This window comes from Megalops cyprinoides, chromosome 5, assembly GCF_013368585.1.
Source record: "Megalops cyprinoides isolate fMegCyp1 chromosome 5, fMegCyp1.pri, whole genome shotgun sequence".
In the NCBI taxonomy this organism is placed as follows: Eukaryota; Metazoa; Chordata; class Actinopteri; order Elopiformes; family Megalopidae; genus Megalops; species Megalops cyprinoides.
Window position 1 is genome coordinate 34,928,814 of NC_050587.1, and position 18,551 is coordinate 34,947,364.

General features: G+C 45.6%; 1 protein-coding gene across 1 annotated transcript; it reads left to right on the plus strand.

Annotated features, from left to right (window-relative positions):
* The first annotated feature begins 170 nt into the window (after positions 1-170).
* On the plus strand, positions 171-13,443 carry fbxw5 (F-box and WD repeat domain containing 5). Its single transcript, XM_036529266.1, has 10 exons — positions 171-286; positions 5,917-6,116; positions 6,772-6,929; positions 7,317-7,500; positions 8,679-8,827; positions 9,120-9,455; positions 9,948-10,119; positions 10,606-10,753; positions 11,041-11,253; positions 12,394-13,443. Exons 2-10 carry the CDS (start codon positions 5,930-5,932, stop codon positions 12,671-12,673), a joined length of 1,827 nt encoding a protein of 608 aa, XP_036385159.1. The 5' UTR covers positions 171-286; positions 5,917-5,929; the 3' UTR covers positions 12,674-13,443.
* Positions 13,444-18,551: the final 5,108 nt, after the last annotated feature.

The following is an 18,551-nucleotide window of genomic DNA, read 5'->3' on the forward strand; positions in this document are numbered from 1 at the left end:
AACTACTGTACTCCATCAACCAATCAAGACGGGAGGGCAATTCACACACAGTAATATTTTACTGTTTCTTACACTCGCGTGTCGGCTTTGCTCTGACATCGATTAGTAAACCTTGGATGCCATTTTCCTGTCTTTGTAATCAGCTGGTTGTGTCTGACGTCAACAACGGAGGGACGACAGACACCTTACCGGTTAACAGATTGTTGTTGTCACTAGCTGTTTGTTTTGTTCATAAAGCACTGGTCAAATCAAAAAGATAAAAACGTCCCAAATCGTCCAATGCCAGGTAAGTTACTTTAAATTTGGACGATCTATGGCGAGACGTGAAAATAAAATGTGACATATGCTTTCATTAGGTATGATGGTTAGCTAACAGTTAGCTACCTGTCGAGATTGCTGTCTGCATTAGACAACGTTAGTTCGCTAGCCGAAAGTTTACGTTAAGCTAGTTAGGCAGCTTAATTGTAGGGTGTAGCTCTCAAAACTAACAAGGAAGATAACTTCACACCCCGATCACCAAAATTAATGACATAACCAGCTCTACCTAAGTTAGCTTACTAGCTAGCTATTCATGTACTTAACCGACTATTTGTTGTCGTAAACGCTAGTTAGCCACAGTCCCTAGCTATGTAGCTAATTTAAGTAGCGAACACTCACTAGTTTCCAACCAGATAAAATCACAATGGGGAGATAGGTAATTGGGCAGCCACTTAGTTAACGTTACTTTGCATGCTAAGTGCGCAAGCTAACTACTCTTTGGCACTCGCTACTGCAAAATACATTATTGTTGATGGAGACAGTTAGCGTTACTACTTTCAAGTGCTCATTGCGTGTAATTACGTATATTTTTAACCAAATAGATAACTGCGCTGGAAACTATACGTTACTGAATGCAACTCCGTGGCCTAGCTAGCAAGCAATCTGTCCACCTACTACGACGCTGCACTGTCGGAAATGAAGCCAGACTGTCAACTCCGGCTACACATTTTTTTTGGCATCAGCCGTAGAGTAAACCCTGTTCCCCGATCGGTTAGCTAGCTTGTTCTGTAGGCCAAAAACATTGTATTCTGCGCTGGTCCAAGGACTTAGCAATCTTAAATGTTCCCTGGTCTTGGTTATCGTTTGGACCAATTAGCTAACTAATCACTTTGATTCATCTTTTAACTGAACATTGGTCTGGCTTCACTTCAAATGTACTGTGTTAGCTATTGTTGCGTACTTTGTGGAGGCAGTGTGTGGTTGGAGATGTAATTTTCTCTACTTAAAGACAGATCTGCTTATTTCACATCTTGTATTTATTATTTTATTATTTTGCGTCCTTTAAACAAATTATTAGTAAATAATACCTGGTGTAATTATTAAATAGGCTGCGTGTTCATTTAATTAACTGTTAACCTACAGATCACAGATTTACTCATGTAATAACGAAGTAGTTAAGACAGCGGGTCTAGATTTGGGGAGCAGATATAGTAACTCTATTTCATGATAATTTATAAATTTCGACGAATAACATTTAACGACCTTTAAACTCTTTATTCTCTAAATGTCCGCAATATGCTTTTGTCTCTGATGAATTTGCAGGTGCGAGTGAAGGCCCTTAATTCAGACGAGTATATTGTTAACAGTGTAGTCAAAGAAACAAAAACTAGTGCTCAAAACTAGCAAACAGTGGGTAGCTATGTAAATACACCACTTGTGTTACCACTTACTGTAGGTTATTAGCTGCTACATATATTCTGCTATGGTTATGTCTTTGCTGTCTGAGAAGATGGCCATAATTATCAGACAGTTTTGGCATGTATTTTTGTAATAGCAGTCGTATCGAGAATCAGTGACATTTATGAATTGGCTGCATTTCTGAGATTGCGGGTGGAGTTTTAAAGGAAGCTCTGTTCACACTAGGCTAGGTTTCCTGCTGTGTCCAGGCTATTTGACCTGCTGCCACAACATGGGCAATCTTCCACAGCCGGATTATCTTTTTACCCATGTGGGTGTTCCTCTGGCAGTGTCTTGGGCTCTCAGCGTTTGACTTCCATCACAGGACCCCCAGCAGTGATCCACCTAGACGCCGTGGCTGACACTGTTAAAACCTGCAGATTTTGAGGTCCCAAGCTAATACACCGTTACACTGATTAATATAAATCACTTTATACAGCAGATAAAATTACAGTGTGTTCAGATTAGTTGTGATTGTGCACTGTTTATGTGAAAAGAACAAACAGATTTAGTTCCTTTACTTTCCTTAACATTTAAGATGATGTTTGCATATGGAGATTGAAATTTTTCTGTGTGTAATATTGACACAGACTCAGCAAAGGGATCCAGAATGCATGCTAGGTCCAGAATAGGGGGAAGTAGAACCACTGGGAGTTTTCCTATACCTGCTGAGAGACAGTTGCTCATGGCAAAAAGTGGGCTGTAATGTCAGGAATCTTTCCTAAGTGGTCAATGTGAATGGGCCTACTGGGGAGGGTAAAAAGTCCATACCCTAGCTACACCGGCCAGACTGGTCATGTGTGAATAAAGCTGTGTACACACACATACCATCTGCAACTGGTGGAGATCCAAAATGTATTAGACTTTATTGAGATTGGATACAAAAATCAGATTATGAAGTGCATTGGCAATAACATTTGTATATTGTTTTGCCACCCCTCATATAGCCAGTTATGTCTGTGGAGCTGTTAGATTCTGCTCTGGTGATGGTGATGACTTTACATTCGGGCTATACAGCAGCTTTCTTGGACTCAAAGCAATTCAGAGTAAAGGAGGAGGGACTTATCTCAACCACCACTGAAGTCTTGTTCCCAACTGGGTGATGCAGGGCACCCATTTTGTGCCAAGACATTAATCATGCATCAGCTGAGGTGGAGAGGGAGGAATTTGATTTAGCCAGTTTAAGTGGGAGGTGATTAGATGGCCAGATTCCTGGAACCAGACAGAAATTTTGCCAGGAGACCGGAGACCACTCTAAAATGCACAGTGTTTTTCAAAATGGTATTTTTGGTTGTACCAAAATAGTTTTTATCAGTGTTTTGTTGGGCATTAGCAATTGCCACGTATGGCCAGCACTGTGCAGTGCCCCATTGTGAAAACTGCAGTGCTCATTCAAAAGGGTTTTTTTTTAAGCTTTACCAAAGAAGGACTAAGTGCAAAAAGTGTTTTTCAAATGTCAACATTCATATTATTCAGCGAGCGTTTTTAATTCGACTCATAGATTGTGTAGACATTGAATTAATTACAACCCAACAAAGGAGCTCAGAATTGGCAAAAGATGATGCTTTTCATTAGTCTCAAAGATTGCTTAAGATACCAGCATCTCAGTTTTCATTGGTTTAACAATAATTTGAAATGTAGACTATATCGCCAAAAGTATGTGGACACCTGACCATCACATCTATATGAGCTTATTGGAAATCCCATTCCAAAACCATGGGCATTAATATGGAGTTGCCCCCCCCTTTGCAGCTGTAACAGCCTCCACCCTTCTGGGAAGGCTTTCCACAAGATTTTGAAGTGTGTCTGTGGGAATTTGTGCCCATTCAGCTGAAAGAGCATTTGTGAGGTCAGGCACTGACGTTGGATGAGAAGGCCTGGCTCACAATCGGCGTTCTGATTCATCCCAAAGGTGTTCAATGGGGTTGAGGTCAGGGCTCCGGGCAGGCCACTGGAGTTCCTCCACACCAAACTCGTCAAACCATGTCTTTATGGATGTTGCTTTGTGCATAGTGGCACAGTCATGCTGGAACAGGAAAGGACCTTCCCCAAACTGTTGCCACAAAGTTGGAAGCGTACAATTGTCTAAAGTGTCTTTGTATGCTGTAGCATTAATGTTACCCTTCACTAGAACTAAGGGGCCTAGCCCAAACCCTGAAAAACAGCCCCAGATCATTATCCATCCTCCACCAAACTTTACAGTGGGCACTGTGCATTCCGGTAGGTAGCGCTCTCCTGGCATCCACCAAACCCAGCTTCGTCCATCAGACTGCCAGATAGTGAAGCGTGATTCATCACTCCAGAGAATGCGTTTCCACCACTCCAGAGTCCACCATTTCATGAAGCTCTTGATGCACAGTTCTTGTGCTGATGTTGCAGCCAGAGACAGTTTGGAACTCTGTAGTGATTGATTCAGCAGAGGATAGGCGGTTTTTATGTGCTACACGCTTCAGCACTCGGCGGCCCCGAGTGGTGTACCGCTTCGTGGCTAAGCTGTTGTTCTTCCTAGATGCTTCCACTTCACAATAATAGCACTTACAGTTGACAGGGCAGAAAATAGCAGGGCAGAAATTTCGCGAACTGACTTGTGGCAAAGATGGCATCCTATGACAGTGCCACGTGTAAAGTCACTGAGCTCTCCAGTACGACCCATTCTACTTCCAAGGTTTGTCTATGGAGATTGCATGGCTATGTGCTTGATTTTATGCACCTGTTAACAATCAGTGTGGCTGAAACCCCTGAACTCAATAATTAGGAGGGGTGTCCACATTCTTTTGGCCATTGTGTAGATGGCAGTTTTAGTCCTGCTGAAATGAGCTTTGCCCAGAATGAGCTAAAATCACTGATATTGTGGAGTTGGATTTCAAAACCTGAATGATGGTTTTTGAAGTTGACAACTTTATGTGACATTGTGATTTAAACAGAATATTTTACACATTAGTGATTGAGTGGGTCTTGTTTTTCTTCTTCAGATTTTGTCAGTGCTGAGGTCATATTTTCATTTTCACCAGCGTTTATATGTTGTGGCGTTATGGTCTCGCTCACCTGAATTGGTCAAACCCCCTCCGGACCCGGTCTCAAAGTGGTCATACTAAGAAAACACAGCCTAATATAGCTATGCAGCGTCTGTCAAACAAGTTCAAAACTCCCAGAGCCCCAGCTGTTGTGGCTTAATATAGAAATGGGAGAGGATGGGAGGGTCAGGTTTTTAAACCTTCAACCGTTGCACTTTACAGCCGAGGATAAAGGGGCAATAATGTGGTTAAAATGAGGTAACGCTGCAATGTTAAGCTGTAGGTACCTGCGTTCCCTAGAGAACGTGCGGATCGTTGCATAGGAACAAAAAGCAAAGTCACAATTACTCTCGAAATTTAAGTGCTGTGAGAGCTGGAAAGGTTGACCTCTTGCACATGTAATGAGACCCATTGGGCCTATGAAAATGGAGGTCTCTCTCTCTCTCTCTCTCTCTCTCTATCTCTCTCTCTCTCTCTCTCTTTCTCTCATAGCAGAGTTGTCACTTTGCTGGCCCATCTGGCTGTGCATTAGCATGCATAGAGGGTGTTCCCCCCCATTGTAATATTTGATTCACATGACTTGAGAGTTTATGTAAGTGGAGCTCTGCCGTCTCCTTCGTACGCATCTCTCAGTTTGAAGCAAATGGAATCAGATGATTAAATCTGGAGCTCATTCTAAATGGTCTCGTGTTTAGGGATGACAGAGGTCATTGCGCTAAACTTTAAAGTAGCTGCATTCTCTGCAGGCTGAATGAGGGTATGTGTTAGGGTTTACATTTGATTTTTGATGAAACCTGATTTGTGTCTGGATTTAGTTACCAGTCAGTTGCAAGTTAAGACTACTTGATTCCTGCAAGCCAGTCCTGTTCCATTTTTAATATCTGAAATAACTCCCTTTGTTCATATGTGTTCACTGTATTAGCAGCATCATTGAATTCCCTCAAGAACAGAACCTTGACCTTTATACCATGTCTGTCAAATTCCACAATTTCCTTTGGCTTTAAATGAAGATGAACGTCAAAGATTAATCGTTGTTCATTCTCTCTCTGTCTCTGTTCAACCTGTCCTACACCTCTGGTCGTCTTTCACCCACCCTGCACATCCCGTGTCCCTCCCTCTCACCCTCCTTCTCTCCCTCCCTCTTCCCCCCTCTCTCTCCCTCCATTTCCCTCTCGCTCTCTCCTAGACATAATGTCAGGATGGCAAGTGGCCCAGCTCTGCCAGACAGCCTGGTGCTGGAGATCTTCCTGCATCTGCCCCATGAGGCGGTGCTGAAGGCGGGTCTCGCCTGCCGCCAGTGGCTGGCCGTGTCCCGGGATGAGTTCCTGTGGAGGGAGCTCTTCTACAACTACTACCGCATCCCCCGTTCCGTGCCCCGGCACCCAGGTACCCCGGCGACCGCCCGGTGACCGCCCGGCACCCTCGGAGCGATCCTGCCCTCCTGCCACATTGTCACCAGATCTTTCCCTCTCCAGCGCCAACACTCAGTCAAGGCTCCTAGATCATCCCTCAGGGGAATCCAGCACTGTTTGTGATCAAAGAAAAAAAGGTGTAGAAGTGTGGCGTAGTTGTAAGGAGCAGAGGTTGCAGCTGAAAGGTCACGGGTTCGATTCCCCACGGGGCCATTACTGTTGCATCCTTGTGCAAGTTACTTAAATCGCAGTCGCCTCAGTAAATATCCAGCTGTATAAATGCATGAAATCGTAACCTATATAAGTCATTCTGGAAAAGAGCGTCTGCTAAATGACAGTAATGTGATTTGATGTGTAGGAAGGTCTGAGTGTGAGGCTGTAATATGTACGCAGCTGGTGATAAGAGCACATGACTGTCACACACTCCCTCGCAAAGGGGGCGTAAACCTTACTGACGCAATAGTGACTTCCTACATAATGTTTTTAGAAGTGCAGCTGTTGTCTTGCTTATCTTGGTCTGTAGCTCTGGGTGCTTTCCTAGCTCATCTAGGGAGTGTTAAAGGGGAAGCTTGCTGTAAGCAGCCATGCCCTGACCTGCCCTCTCCCCCTCTCCCCCTTGCCCCGCGCAGCGGCGGTGTCATGGTACAGGGAGTTTAAGCGCCTGTTCGACTGCATCCCGTGTGTGGAGGTCCAGACCCTGAAGGAGCACCATGACCAGGTCCTGCACCTGGCCTTCTCCCACCGCGGACACCGCTTCTCGTCCTGCTCCAAGGACTGCACCGTCAAGGTGTGTGCCCCCGCGTGTCTCTTCGCTCCCACAGCTGTGTGTGCTCACCCTTACTGCCAGCAGCGGCTGCTTAAATTCCCCAGTGGGGCACTGCTGTTGTACCCTTGAGCAAGGTACTTAAGCCCCAGTTGCCTCAGTAAATAACTAGCTGTATAAATGGATAAAATTGTAAGTCGCTCTGGATAACAGCATCCTCTAAATAATAATGTACATAAAATTCATTTACATACAATAATGTAATTTAATGTAATTAGTGTGAGGGTGCATTTCATTGGGTGCCTGCCCCATTTCCAGTCTTTAGTGCTTATATTGGCCTCTTTCCCTCTCTCCTCTCTGCCCCGGCCCTTCCCCCGTCCTTCCTCTCGACGCCCCACCTCTGACGGCCAGCTCTGGGACACTGAGCGGCCGGATGGCTCCATCGCCCTGGTGCACAGCTCCAGCATGCGCCAGTTCAACTGGGGCTACACCCAGTTCTCCCAGTTCAACGCCGACGACAGCCTGCTGCTGGTGTCGGGGGTCTACCTGGGGCCGCACCACTCCTCCTCCGGGGAGATCGCCGTCATCAGCCTGGGTAAGCATTCAACATCAAAGTATTCAAGCACAAGCATTCAACATCAAAGCGTTAACCTCTCTGTGCTCCTACCCATGATGCCTCTGGGTCCCCCCACTCTTCACTGCTGTGCTCTGAGCTGCAGTTGTTGAACCCCGCCGTTGCCGTATCTGTGTTTGCTGAGCATTCCAGCGGCTGCTGGGCTAACCCTCTGAAAGGGAGAAGAGAGGCCTTATCAGCCATGTCATGCGCACAGTGTGAAGTGCTGTTTGCCCCCTTCCCTCAGGAACACCGGGAAACACCGCCGTGCGCGATAAGAGCTTCCCGCTCTCTCTCGCCCCTCCGGGAATTAAAGTCGTGTGATACGCCACGAAGTTAATCAAATTAAGCAAACGACTTAATGCAAAGCAGAGCTGCCCTACATGCTTTGCAGATCCTGCTCTTTCATGTTTCAAGAGTTCCCGGCAATCAGACGCCGAGGGGCAGGCCCGCTGCTGTGAGGCCAGTTTCAGGGTGACCTGACTCTGTTGGGGTCAAGTTGGGGATAAGGGATGGTGCAAAATTAAGGCAAAGCTGTGATTTTTGATTTTATGGCGCTGAATACATGGCGTGTTTCTACTCGTACCAACAGGTTGAGCTGGCTTGTCATCAGACTGAGCTACATTTACACATAATTATATGCTTTTAAATTATATAGCTGAGCACCCCTTTAGTCGTTGCCGAGACGATAGAACTGGGTGTTTGTTTTGTTTTCAGGTAAGTGCATTTTAAGGGTGAGATTTACCACTGTGTGGTATTTCCCCATTATCACGTCAGTGTGGGTGATTGTGGAGGTTCTTTGAGAAATACTAATCTTTCTGTATCTCCTTCCAGGGTTGGCTTAATGTGTGTGTATGCTGGCTATAAATCTGTTGTAGCATCATTTTGTTTGTGGATTGAAAAGATTGAAAAGATTGAAAGACAGGCAGGCAGACAGATATTATTTGTATATGAAGAGTTCTGGAGTTGAGACCTCAATATTTATCCCGGTATGTCACAGTGTACTCTGTTGTATGATTTTTGTGGTTCATGATACTGTGTTAATTTCATTCTGAGAATAAACTGAAATGGCCAGCACCGAGGGCTATGCAGTGCTGTGCCAAAACGCTTCGCCTTGGTTGACACCCCTCCTCTGCCCCCCCCCCCCCCCCCCCCCCCAGAGAACTACACTCTGCTGTCCCGTGTGAGAAACAAGCCCTACGATGTTTTTGGCTGCTGGCTGAACGAGACGCACCTCATCTCTGGGAATCTGCACTGGATCGGAGACATGACCTCCTGCTCCGTCCTCTGGCTCAACAAGGCCTTCCAGGTCTGTGTCTATCCTGGGGTCTGTCGTCATCCTGGGGTCTGTCTTTATTCTGCGGTCTGTCCCCTTCTTGGGGTCTGGCCCTTGGTACATACAGCTGTTAAACACCTACCATAGCTATGTAATGCTAGTAACCATGAAAGTAATCAGGCCAGCTTTGTACCCTGAACAAGATTTCTGCAAGTCCTTAAGAGGGCTCTTATCCCACAGTACCCCTGCAGTAATGCTACTCTCCCAGATTAATAACCGAAATCCCCCACCCCCCCCCCCACTCCCCTCCCCACTCCCCCCTCAGGACGTGGAGTCGGAGAACGTGAACGTGGTCAAGCGGCTCTTCAAGATTCAGAACATCAACGCCAGCACCATCCGCACGGTGATGGTGGCCCACTGCCGGCGGCACGACTCTCCGGACCTGCTGCTGGACTACGAGGCACAGTCGCAGGCCCGGGAGCAGGAGGAGCGCAGCGGTCAGCGCCGCCAGCCCCTCTTCTTCGACCTGGGCGGCAGCGACAGCGAGGAGGAGGACGAGGAGGAGGAGGAGTGTGAGGAAGAAGGGGAACGCCCCCACCCCTCCCACCGCCCCTATCTGCAGGCCCCGGGCCTGAGCGAGAGGCTTGGCCACATGATACAGGTAAAGGCCATCAGAGGGTCTTTTTTAGATGATTTTGTGCAAAGTGTGTCGTATTTTTTTCATATTTATTATATTGTATTTCTCTGAAAGACATTCCACTCATGTCCAACCCCAGTCCCACAATGCAACAGCCTCATCTTTGAGTATGGACAGGACTCATGGTGGTACATAATTGACTTTGTTCTGCCAGGGAAGGGTGGGCTTTGGTCAGGGATTAATGTCACAGTACTCATCAGCGCCCTCTAGTGAAGTGCTAGGGGCTCTCCAGTTGTTAAGATCATCAGCGAGAGATAGACCTCTCCTCCGATCACATCGCTATTAGGCGCTTCGAAGCGGGACACTTCTGTCTCGAAACCCTTTTAGCAGTGTAGCAATGCCACTGCACTGTGCAGCGGGAGACCGGGGCTGGCTACAGCGTACTTATTTTCATCGCGTAAGATTATATTTAGGTTTTCATATGCATTTTCGTCCGTCCCGCTCCCTTTGTTTTAGGGTCGGCGCAGTATGGCAGCAGGGGACAGGGAGATTGAAGCCAGGGTGGCCCAGATCATGGGGAAGACTCGAACCCGGCCCCCAGACCCCACCTCTGCCTCTGGAGAGGGAGAGGACAAGACCTACCTGCTGTTTACCACCGGCAGCCTTACCTACTCCCCTCACCAAATAGGTACAGAGCACAGAGCGCATGCATACGTACAGTATATACACTGAGAAAAAACACTGGCTCTTGGCAGTTTTATATATGTCACATTGTACAGTTGATAATACATTCTTTGGTAACTGCATAAATGGTGAACGTGTGTGTAATTGACCCATCTTGAGAAATTATGTGTTTTTAATGGCTGTTTGGAATTATGTATAATCTCCCTAATTATGTAGGCTACGATTTCATTCTTTTCCTTGTGACTTTGCAACGCACTCTCCATAGTCTTTATAAAGAGTGCACATCTGTTATATTCCCCCATGATTCATCACTTAACAGATTTTTTCCCACTGGCTGCCAGCAGATGGCGCTGAGTGCACTGGTATAATAGCTCTGAAGCGAATGAGCAGGTTGAGCAGGCGCCTTTGGCTGATGGCACGTCCTGCATGGGTGACGCGGGCTGACAGAGCCTTGTAACCAATCGGATCCCCGTTTCTCCCGCGGCGCCAGGAATCAAGCGGATCATGCCGGACCAGATGACCACGTGCGGGCCGGTCCTGGGCAAGGAGCGCAGCTCGGAGGAGTTCTTTGACTCGCTGGACCACGTGATTGACATTCACGGCCACATCATCGGCATGGGCCTGTCCCCCGACCACAGGTGAGTCGCCGGTGGCTCAGGGAGCAGGACTGCCGGAGAGAGGTTGTGGGTTTCAGTCCTGGGTGGGACAATGCAGGAGCTCGTTCAGGCTCATTCAAGTGTCAGACCAGGCTAACAACACTCCCAAACCAGTGAGTGTGAGCACAACACCATTCTAGCCCTATCACAAATTAAATTGTGCAACCTGTCTAAACAAGGGAAGCCAGGTATACCACACATGCTACAAGTACTTTGCTATGGTCGCATGTGTGTTAATGAAGCGTCCTCGCCCCCCCCCCCCCGGCCAGATACCTGTACGTGAACAGCCGGGCGTGGCCGGCGGGCTGCGTGATTTCAGACCCCATGTCACCCCCGCCCATCGCCGAGGAGATCGACCTGCACGTCATCGACCTGAAGAGCCTGCGGGAGGAGAGGCGGAGCCTGCGGGCCCACCGCGCCTTCACGCCCAACGACGAGTGCTTCTTCATCTTCCTGGACGTCAGCCGCGACTTCGTGGCCAGGTAACGCCGCGCTCCTGTCACGTTTGCTAACGCATTACGCGCAGAGGACCTGGAACAACAAACAAACGCAGGCGAGCCGTTCCTGCTCTGCTGGATTTCAGTAAACGACCGGAATGAACACGCATCAAGAGGCCGTGCCGGAAACTCACAGCTCCGGCTACTGTTTGCTAATAATAAGAGATAAGAGTGCTTTATTCTCGTTGTTCGGGACAACGAAATTACAGTTGCTACCCCTCGTCAGTGCCATGACAACATATAACAAGAATTTAAAAACAACAAGAATATATACAAAATGCGTGAATATATAAAATATGAGGAGTATAAAATATATGAGGGGTATAATGTTGACAACTGTCATTACTCACTGAATACACAGAAGCCCCTGCCCTGAACATTCAGGTGACCACATTCACTCCACAGCGTGATGCTGTCAAATGCAGTTTAGTGGTCACAGATCTTGGCCTGTTTATCAGAAGGATGCCTGTTTGAAACCCAGGCAGAGCATTTCCATTGTACCCATGCGCAAGGTCTTTGACTTGAGTTTCCTCAGTAAATGTCCAACCATATATGTTAATGCGTGAAAAAATGCACACAATATAGGGCACCTTGGATCTAAGATCCAAGGTCTAAGATGAATTTTGCACACAGATACGGAAGAAAAGGTTTTTGATGCAGTTTTTTATGGACGTGTTTTACCATGACACATGGAACGTCTGAAAAGGGCATTACATCAACATCTCTAAATGTCAAATGCTTATGTCAGCCGAAATCATCTTATGGTTGCTGACCTTGACAAGATGGTTGACAGGAAAATAATGTTCAGCACATTGCGAAAAAATGTGGTGTGTCCAAAGCCTCACTCTGACACACACCCATTCCTGTAATCCTGCATTGCATTGCTACACCTTCCTAGTAATTAACGTATTTAACACATAACAAGCAGCTGCCTCTCCGTGCAGTACAACCTGAAAATACGTGCTGCTTATTAGGACACATAAACGTATGTTTAACAGGTTTACTCTGGCTGCAACTCACATCTGAAATTCTCAACAACTGCCGTAGGATGGTGTTTTCTGTTAAACGTGTTGCAAACCAGTGCAGGAAGAGAATCACTTTGGTGTGCTCTCTGTCTCCCCCTAGTGGCGCGGAGGACAAGCACGGCTACATCTGGGACCGGCACTACAACATCTGCCTGGCCCGGCTGCAGCACGACGACGTGGTCAATTCGGTGGCCTTCAGCCCCGCCGACCAGGAGCTGCTGCTGTCGGCCAGCGACGACTCCACCATCAAGGTGTGGCGCTCCCCGCGGATGGTGCGGCTGGCGCGGGCCCCCCCGCGGCCCCCCCGCTCCCGCAGCCTGCTGTACTCCCTGCTGGGGAGGAGGAGCGCCAACTCCGCCAACCTCAACGGCAAACCGTGACACGTTTGGGGTCAGGGGGAGGGAGAGGTAGGGTCGTGGAGGTGGGGAGCATCCTGTCTCTTTCTGAGGATCCTTCACCCCCTCCACTGACTCCCCCACATGCTCCAGGAGCACATACACTGTCTGGCAGACCCCTTTTATGTTTTCTCTCTTTTCACCAGTGATTCGCCAGGCTCTGGGAACGTGTAGACAGCATGCTGGCCACAAGGTGGCGCCACTGCAACATGTGCAGCTTTCCGCTGCCTCCCCTGTAACTCCCCTCCTTTGCTCAGGTGGGCAACATGTGGCCTGATGTGATTGGCTCATGAGGAAGCTCCCGCGGGTGGAGATGTGGGCATCGCAGCAGAGCCTGCATGCCAGCGGCAACGGCGACCACCTGAAAGCGGAACTGTAGGCGAGGAGATTGGCGGCGGTGATGTCATCTTTGAATGATTTAATGTTGCTTTTTGTGGAGTGTCCTGTAGAAAAGCAGAAGAGGAGAGGAGAAGTTATGAATCAACACAGATGGAGAGAGATGACAGGGAAGACGCCCTATAGGAGGGGTGGGGGTGGGCAGTGGCGAATGGTGTCGAAACATCACAACTTCAATGCCTCCCGCAGATGTTTCTGTGTCATCCGCATTTCGGCTGTGTTTATGTTATCACTGTCCCATTGTTAAAATGTCATTGAGAGAACATTTCTGACCTGAAAGGTGTTTGCATATATTCACGCACACGCACACACTCTCCCACACTCTCACACACTCTCACACACTCTCACACACTCTCACACACTCTCACACACTCTCACACGCACACACACACACACACACACACACACACACACACACACATACACATACACATACATATCTACAACAGCCCATTCACAAAAGTATGGAAAAACTCGGAAGGAAATCACACATCAGTTGAAAGAACAGGAACCCACAGGAATGCTGGAGAAATGTCATCAGAGGATGGTGAGAGGACGGATAAGAAGTGCCTGGCATTCTGCCCATTCAGTATCCTCAGAAACAGGCACACAGTGCTCTCACGCACAGGCTTGCTCATGCCATTTAGGGTCCTTTTAGGAATGGGAGCTGTTTTTTTTCCCCGGCTTTTAGGAGCCGTTCTTCCTGCTGACTGCTTACTTCCTGCAGTCCTGAGTGAATTCCACGCAGCAGGTTGTTCATCTGAAGAGAGGGACTTTCAAAACTTTGTGACAAAGGTCCTGATTCAAGATAAATATTGTAGTTAGAGAGACAGCAGCTTTACTTCCTTCCGAGATGACCATTGCATGACACACATTTCCCCTAAACCTCCCAGCTGAAGAATGCAGTGCCAGGGACATGAATCTTCTTCCTCTCCCTTTGTTTCTGTTTTTTTTTCCCCCCTTCATGGGGGGGGGGGCAGGGGTCAGCCAGCACTCAGATTCTTGGTCATGCTCTGATTAGCAGTGAGTGTGCTGTACAGAGCAGCTGGGTGTGAAGGTTGCTGGAGATTCCAGCAGTATGCTCTTCACTATGGGGGGTGAAAATGAATGCTGCCCCTGTCATTTGCAGAGAGGCGTATTCAAACTGCCAGCACGTGGCGGTAAACTCCTCACACAGTGCCAGTGGCCAGCGATTAGAACTGTAATACAGTGTGACCAGAGGTGAGAGTCTGCAGCAAAGGGCAAAGGTTCGGGCCACAGCAGTGTCGTTAGAGTGGAAGGCTGAACATAAGGCCATGCTTGCGCTGGGTTACATGCACAGCAACCCTGGGGTCAAATCAGCTCCTTTTAGGTGAAATCTGAAATTGCTAAAATGAAGATCCTCGGACGTCTCTGCAGTCAAACTAGATGTTTTTCAGGAGTGAGTTTGCAATTCCAGTTGCAATGGAAAGAGTAGTAGTCCTATCAGTTTAGGAAATTAACCAAACAGATATGAAGTATAATCATTTTAAACGGCACCTAGAACTTTTTTTTTTGTTTTTTATCAGTCATATACCTTTGTTTAAATGATCGTTTTACAAACGTAATGAATTAAATGAGATTAAAACCCATTTTAAGTTTTCTTTCAAGTCTACGGTTGGCTTGGAATGTCCAACAAAATGCTTTCCCTGGATTTTGTTTTCACGCAGAGCCACCCTGGGTGCCTTTTAGCAGGTCCGCGCGCAGCCAGAGACGTCGCTTCCATCGGTATCTCGGCAAGTGTTCTTTCGCCTCGCTTTGACCGCCCCTCGGTCGTGGAGCTGAGCGCAATGCGCACGTCTCCAGTGGGGGCTTGTCTCACTCACTCATTGTCATTACTACTATAATCGTAGCCTCTCTCTTTTCCCCTGGCGTCGTCAGCGTAACGTGTGGCGGCTTGTAGGTAGTGAAACGACATCGTTAGGTTTGCGTTTTCCTCTCTCGTTGCTTGTAGTGTGAGGCTGGCCGTCCTGTGGGATGGCGCCAACCGGGCCTTCGGTTTATTTAAGAATAAAATACATTTGGAAGCGAGGAGAAAAGCTTGATTGCTCTTTACCTCCACTGCAGAGAGCACAATACTCACAGGACAACAGAGCTGTGGTGAATTACGTTTTTATTGAATGCACACTGTACATACTAAATACCCGTCATACAACACGTTTTTCATTTACACGTACAGAAGCTGGAATCTAGCATGCAGTACAAGCATTAATAAATTCTGTATGTAAATAAAAACAATTAAAAAACTGCTGAAAATTTAGTGCCTTTTTTTTCATTGATACAAACGCCACATTACATGGATTGTGAATGCGCAATCATAACAGGCAATGCAATTCCACCCATAGTAGGACCCTCGAGACTGTTATTCAGTGCATTACCTGGTAAGTGAATTAACTCCTAGTTCCATAGGCTACAAATATGTGAGGAAAATTCCACTACATAAAAAGTGAAGCACAATTAAGCGGCTAACATAACTTCTCATACGCATAATAAATGTATACATATACTTGATAAGCCCAGATTTTTTTTTTTTTTTTTTCATTGTTCCATTAGGAAATCTGGTGTGGGTTAAAGATATGCAATACTAATTTCTAACTGCATCCATTTCTACACTTCCTTGTTCTCTTATTATATTAATATATAAAACATTGCCTACACACACACATTTGCACAAATGTGCTCTGAATGAGAGCAACTTACATGCCATGCTCTCCACTTGCTAAACAGGAACAAAAAATGCATGCTATCACTGAGTGCTATAAATGCTATAAATAGTTTGTCATACATTCATACGTTATTTCATACATTTTCATTATTACGGTAATTTAAAAATCTTACAAAGGTTAGGCGTTAGTTGTGATAACAGAAAATTCACCATTCCCAAAAACTGACATTTCATCCACCTTCGCAGCTTCGCTTCGCATTGTTATTCCACTATTAAAAAGTACCTGTAAAATGTTTTTTCATGAATGCAGTAAATTTTACAGGGCACTTTTCTTTGACAGGGCATGGCTCCCTGGTCAAGATAATGCATTTAGTCATAGGTTTCTAGTTTCTTTTCAAAAATGCAGGTAAAGCCTTTACCGGTCTTACAATACAGTTACACTCCTTGTCTATGTCTCAAAGACGTTATTCAAACATAAAATGCATAAATAACCTTCACATTATATTTCCTAGGACACTCTTATCTAGAATGACCTACCTAGCTTATACTTTTTAAAATCTTTTTTAATCTATTTTGCTGATGTATGCAGATGCAGTCTGACCCCTGGGTAAAACAGTACCCCACCTGAAAACTGAACCTGCAGCCTTTGGTTAGCCCTGCACCCTGTCACTATACTGAGATGCTGCTAAATATTCTAAATACTTATACATATAATTAGAAAGCAAGAAAGAGCCAATAAGAAAGAAATTGCAAGAAAGTGAGACTATGTGTAGCGACCTGCTACGTGCTATCCTGTCTATTATAATAATATACTGAGATGATGGTGGGAACTCCTACAACTTACAGTCTGTAGGCAAGCATACCCAAGCACATATGCATCTCACAGTGCAAAATGGTTTAACAGTCTCAAAACACACACCTGCCATCTTGCCTGTTACATCTTTGCTCTCATGTTCAATCTGTAAAAATCTGTACAGTTCTGAGGGTGTACATAAATCCTTTGATCAGTTTTATTACAAGACATCTCACCTGCACAAATTCACAGTCATTTTCACTTATTTAAAGATTTATAGAAATGATTTTTTTTTATTCCATTCATTTTTGGATGGGTGGCAGCCCTACAACGCAGACTCAAGCTCTGTAAACTGGGTATTGCTGCTCGGTGTCTCTGGAACCACACTTTCTCACACTTGCACATAACTGTACAAGACACCTTTGCCACCAACAGCTGGTGGCATTACAGCTTTACATTACATTAAAAATACTCTCTTATAATAAGAGTGTTTATTATATGTATTGATATATTTAATAATACCTCTAGCACAGTACACTCATCTTGTAAGAATTGCATTAGTTCTGAAAGATTTGATTCTCATAGGTGGTTGACTGCTTAAAGCAGAGTTCCAAGTGTTTTAGATTTTGTGCAAGATTTTCCTCTTAATTAATTCCTGCAAAGTTGTTCAAACCAGAAACAAAATGAAATTTGAAGTGTTCTTGATATTTTTTAAGTAAAGTAAATTAACTGATTCTTATATCAGTGCTTCCTACAAGCAGAGTGCACTGTATTTCTTTGAGCTATATCTGAAAAAATATACTATATATGTATGCATGTGCATATAGTAGCACTGTGAGTGCATATAATAATTAATATTTATAATTATTATAATGTTTCATACATTATGGATACCATCAATATATTATATATATTTCCACTTTATATTATAATACAGGCCTAGTCCTCCATGGTCCAGTCCTCCATCCATTCCACTGCCATACTGTGAAAGGACAAAACCTGTCAAGAGCTAAATCAATGAATAAATGATTAAACATCTGCGGCTAAAGGTCAAAATACTGAAACAGCAAAATGAATAGCTACAAGTATATGTGATAATAAAGAAATGCACACATGTTCAAATAATAAAAAAAAAAATAAATCAAAATCTCTTTCCCAAAATAAATCCTCAGTACCAGGCCTCGTCCATCTGAATTTCCAATATGGCACGAGCGTTGCTTCAGTTGCATTTTTTGCGTGACGCTGCAGTCATTTTTTTTTTTTGCATGTCATACTGCGTAACAGGACTCTGTCAATCAAAGCTAGAAGGCGGGGTCAAGACAGCAACTGGACGGTATCATTTGTACTGCAGAAGCGGGCAGTGAGGGCATCGCGTTTCACCGAATGCAGCAGCGACGGCGTGCAGCTGAGCTGCATCCAAAAACACGCCACAAATGGAAGGTGCAACAGACAGCAATATTTATCTTGCCATTAAACTGAATACCTAACAACATCCATTCAGCTAGGTAAGTAACCAACCATTTAGCTAGGCAACTACCATCCTCTGTATACAGCAGAAACACTTCAGCTCACAACCAGCTTTTTAGCTCGCTCCTGGCTATCTGCCTACTCCTGGCAATACAGCATCTGCTACTGCTAGCCAAGACTGCCTCTTTGTACAAAAGTATTCCATTTTCATATTTCATGTTAAAAGAATACCAGAAATCGACCTAAGGCCCACAAGGACACTAATCCCCTCAAGGCAGCTTGACTACAAAAATGTCAGATTCAAACAACACATCTAGCTAGCTCTCCAAGCTAGCTACAAAGGGCACTTCAATGTCTTACCGATTAGCTATCTAGCCAAGAATTACACCTCAGTTTCCTAACTTTTCCCCATAGCAGGTAAATGTTTCATGTAGAAGCTCAAAGAGTAACCTCGTATTTCTTCATTATTGATTACTGAAACAGAACAAGGAAGCTCAACACACATATTCTCAAATATTGAGATA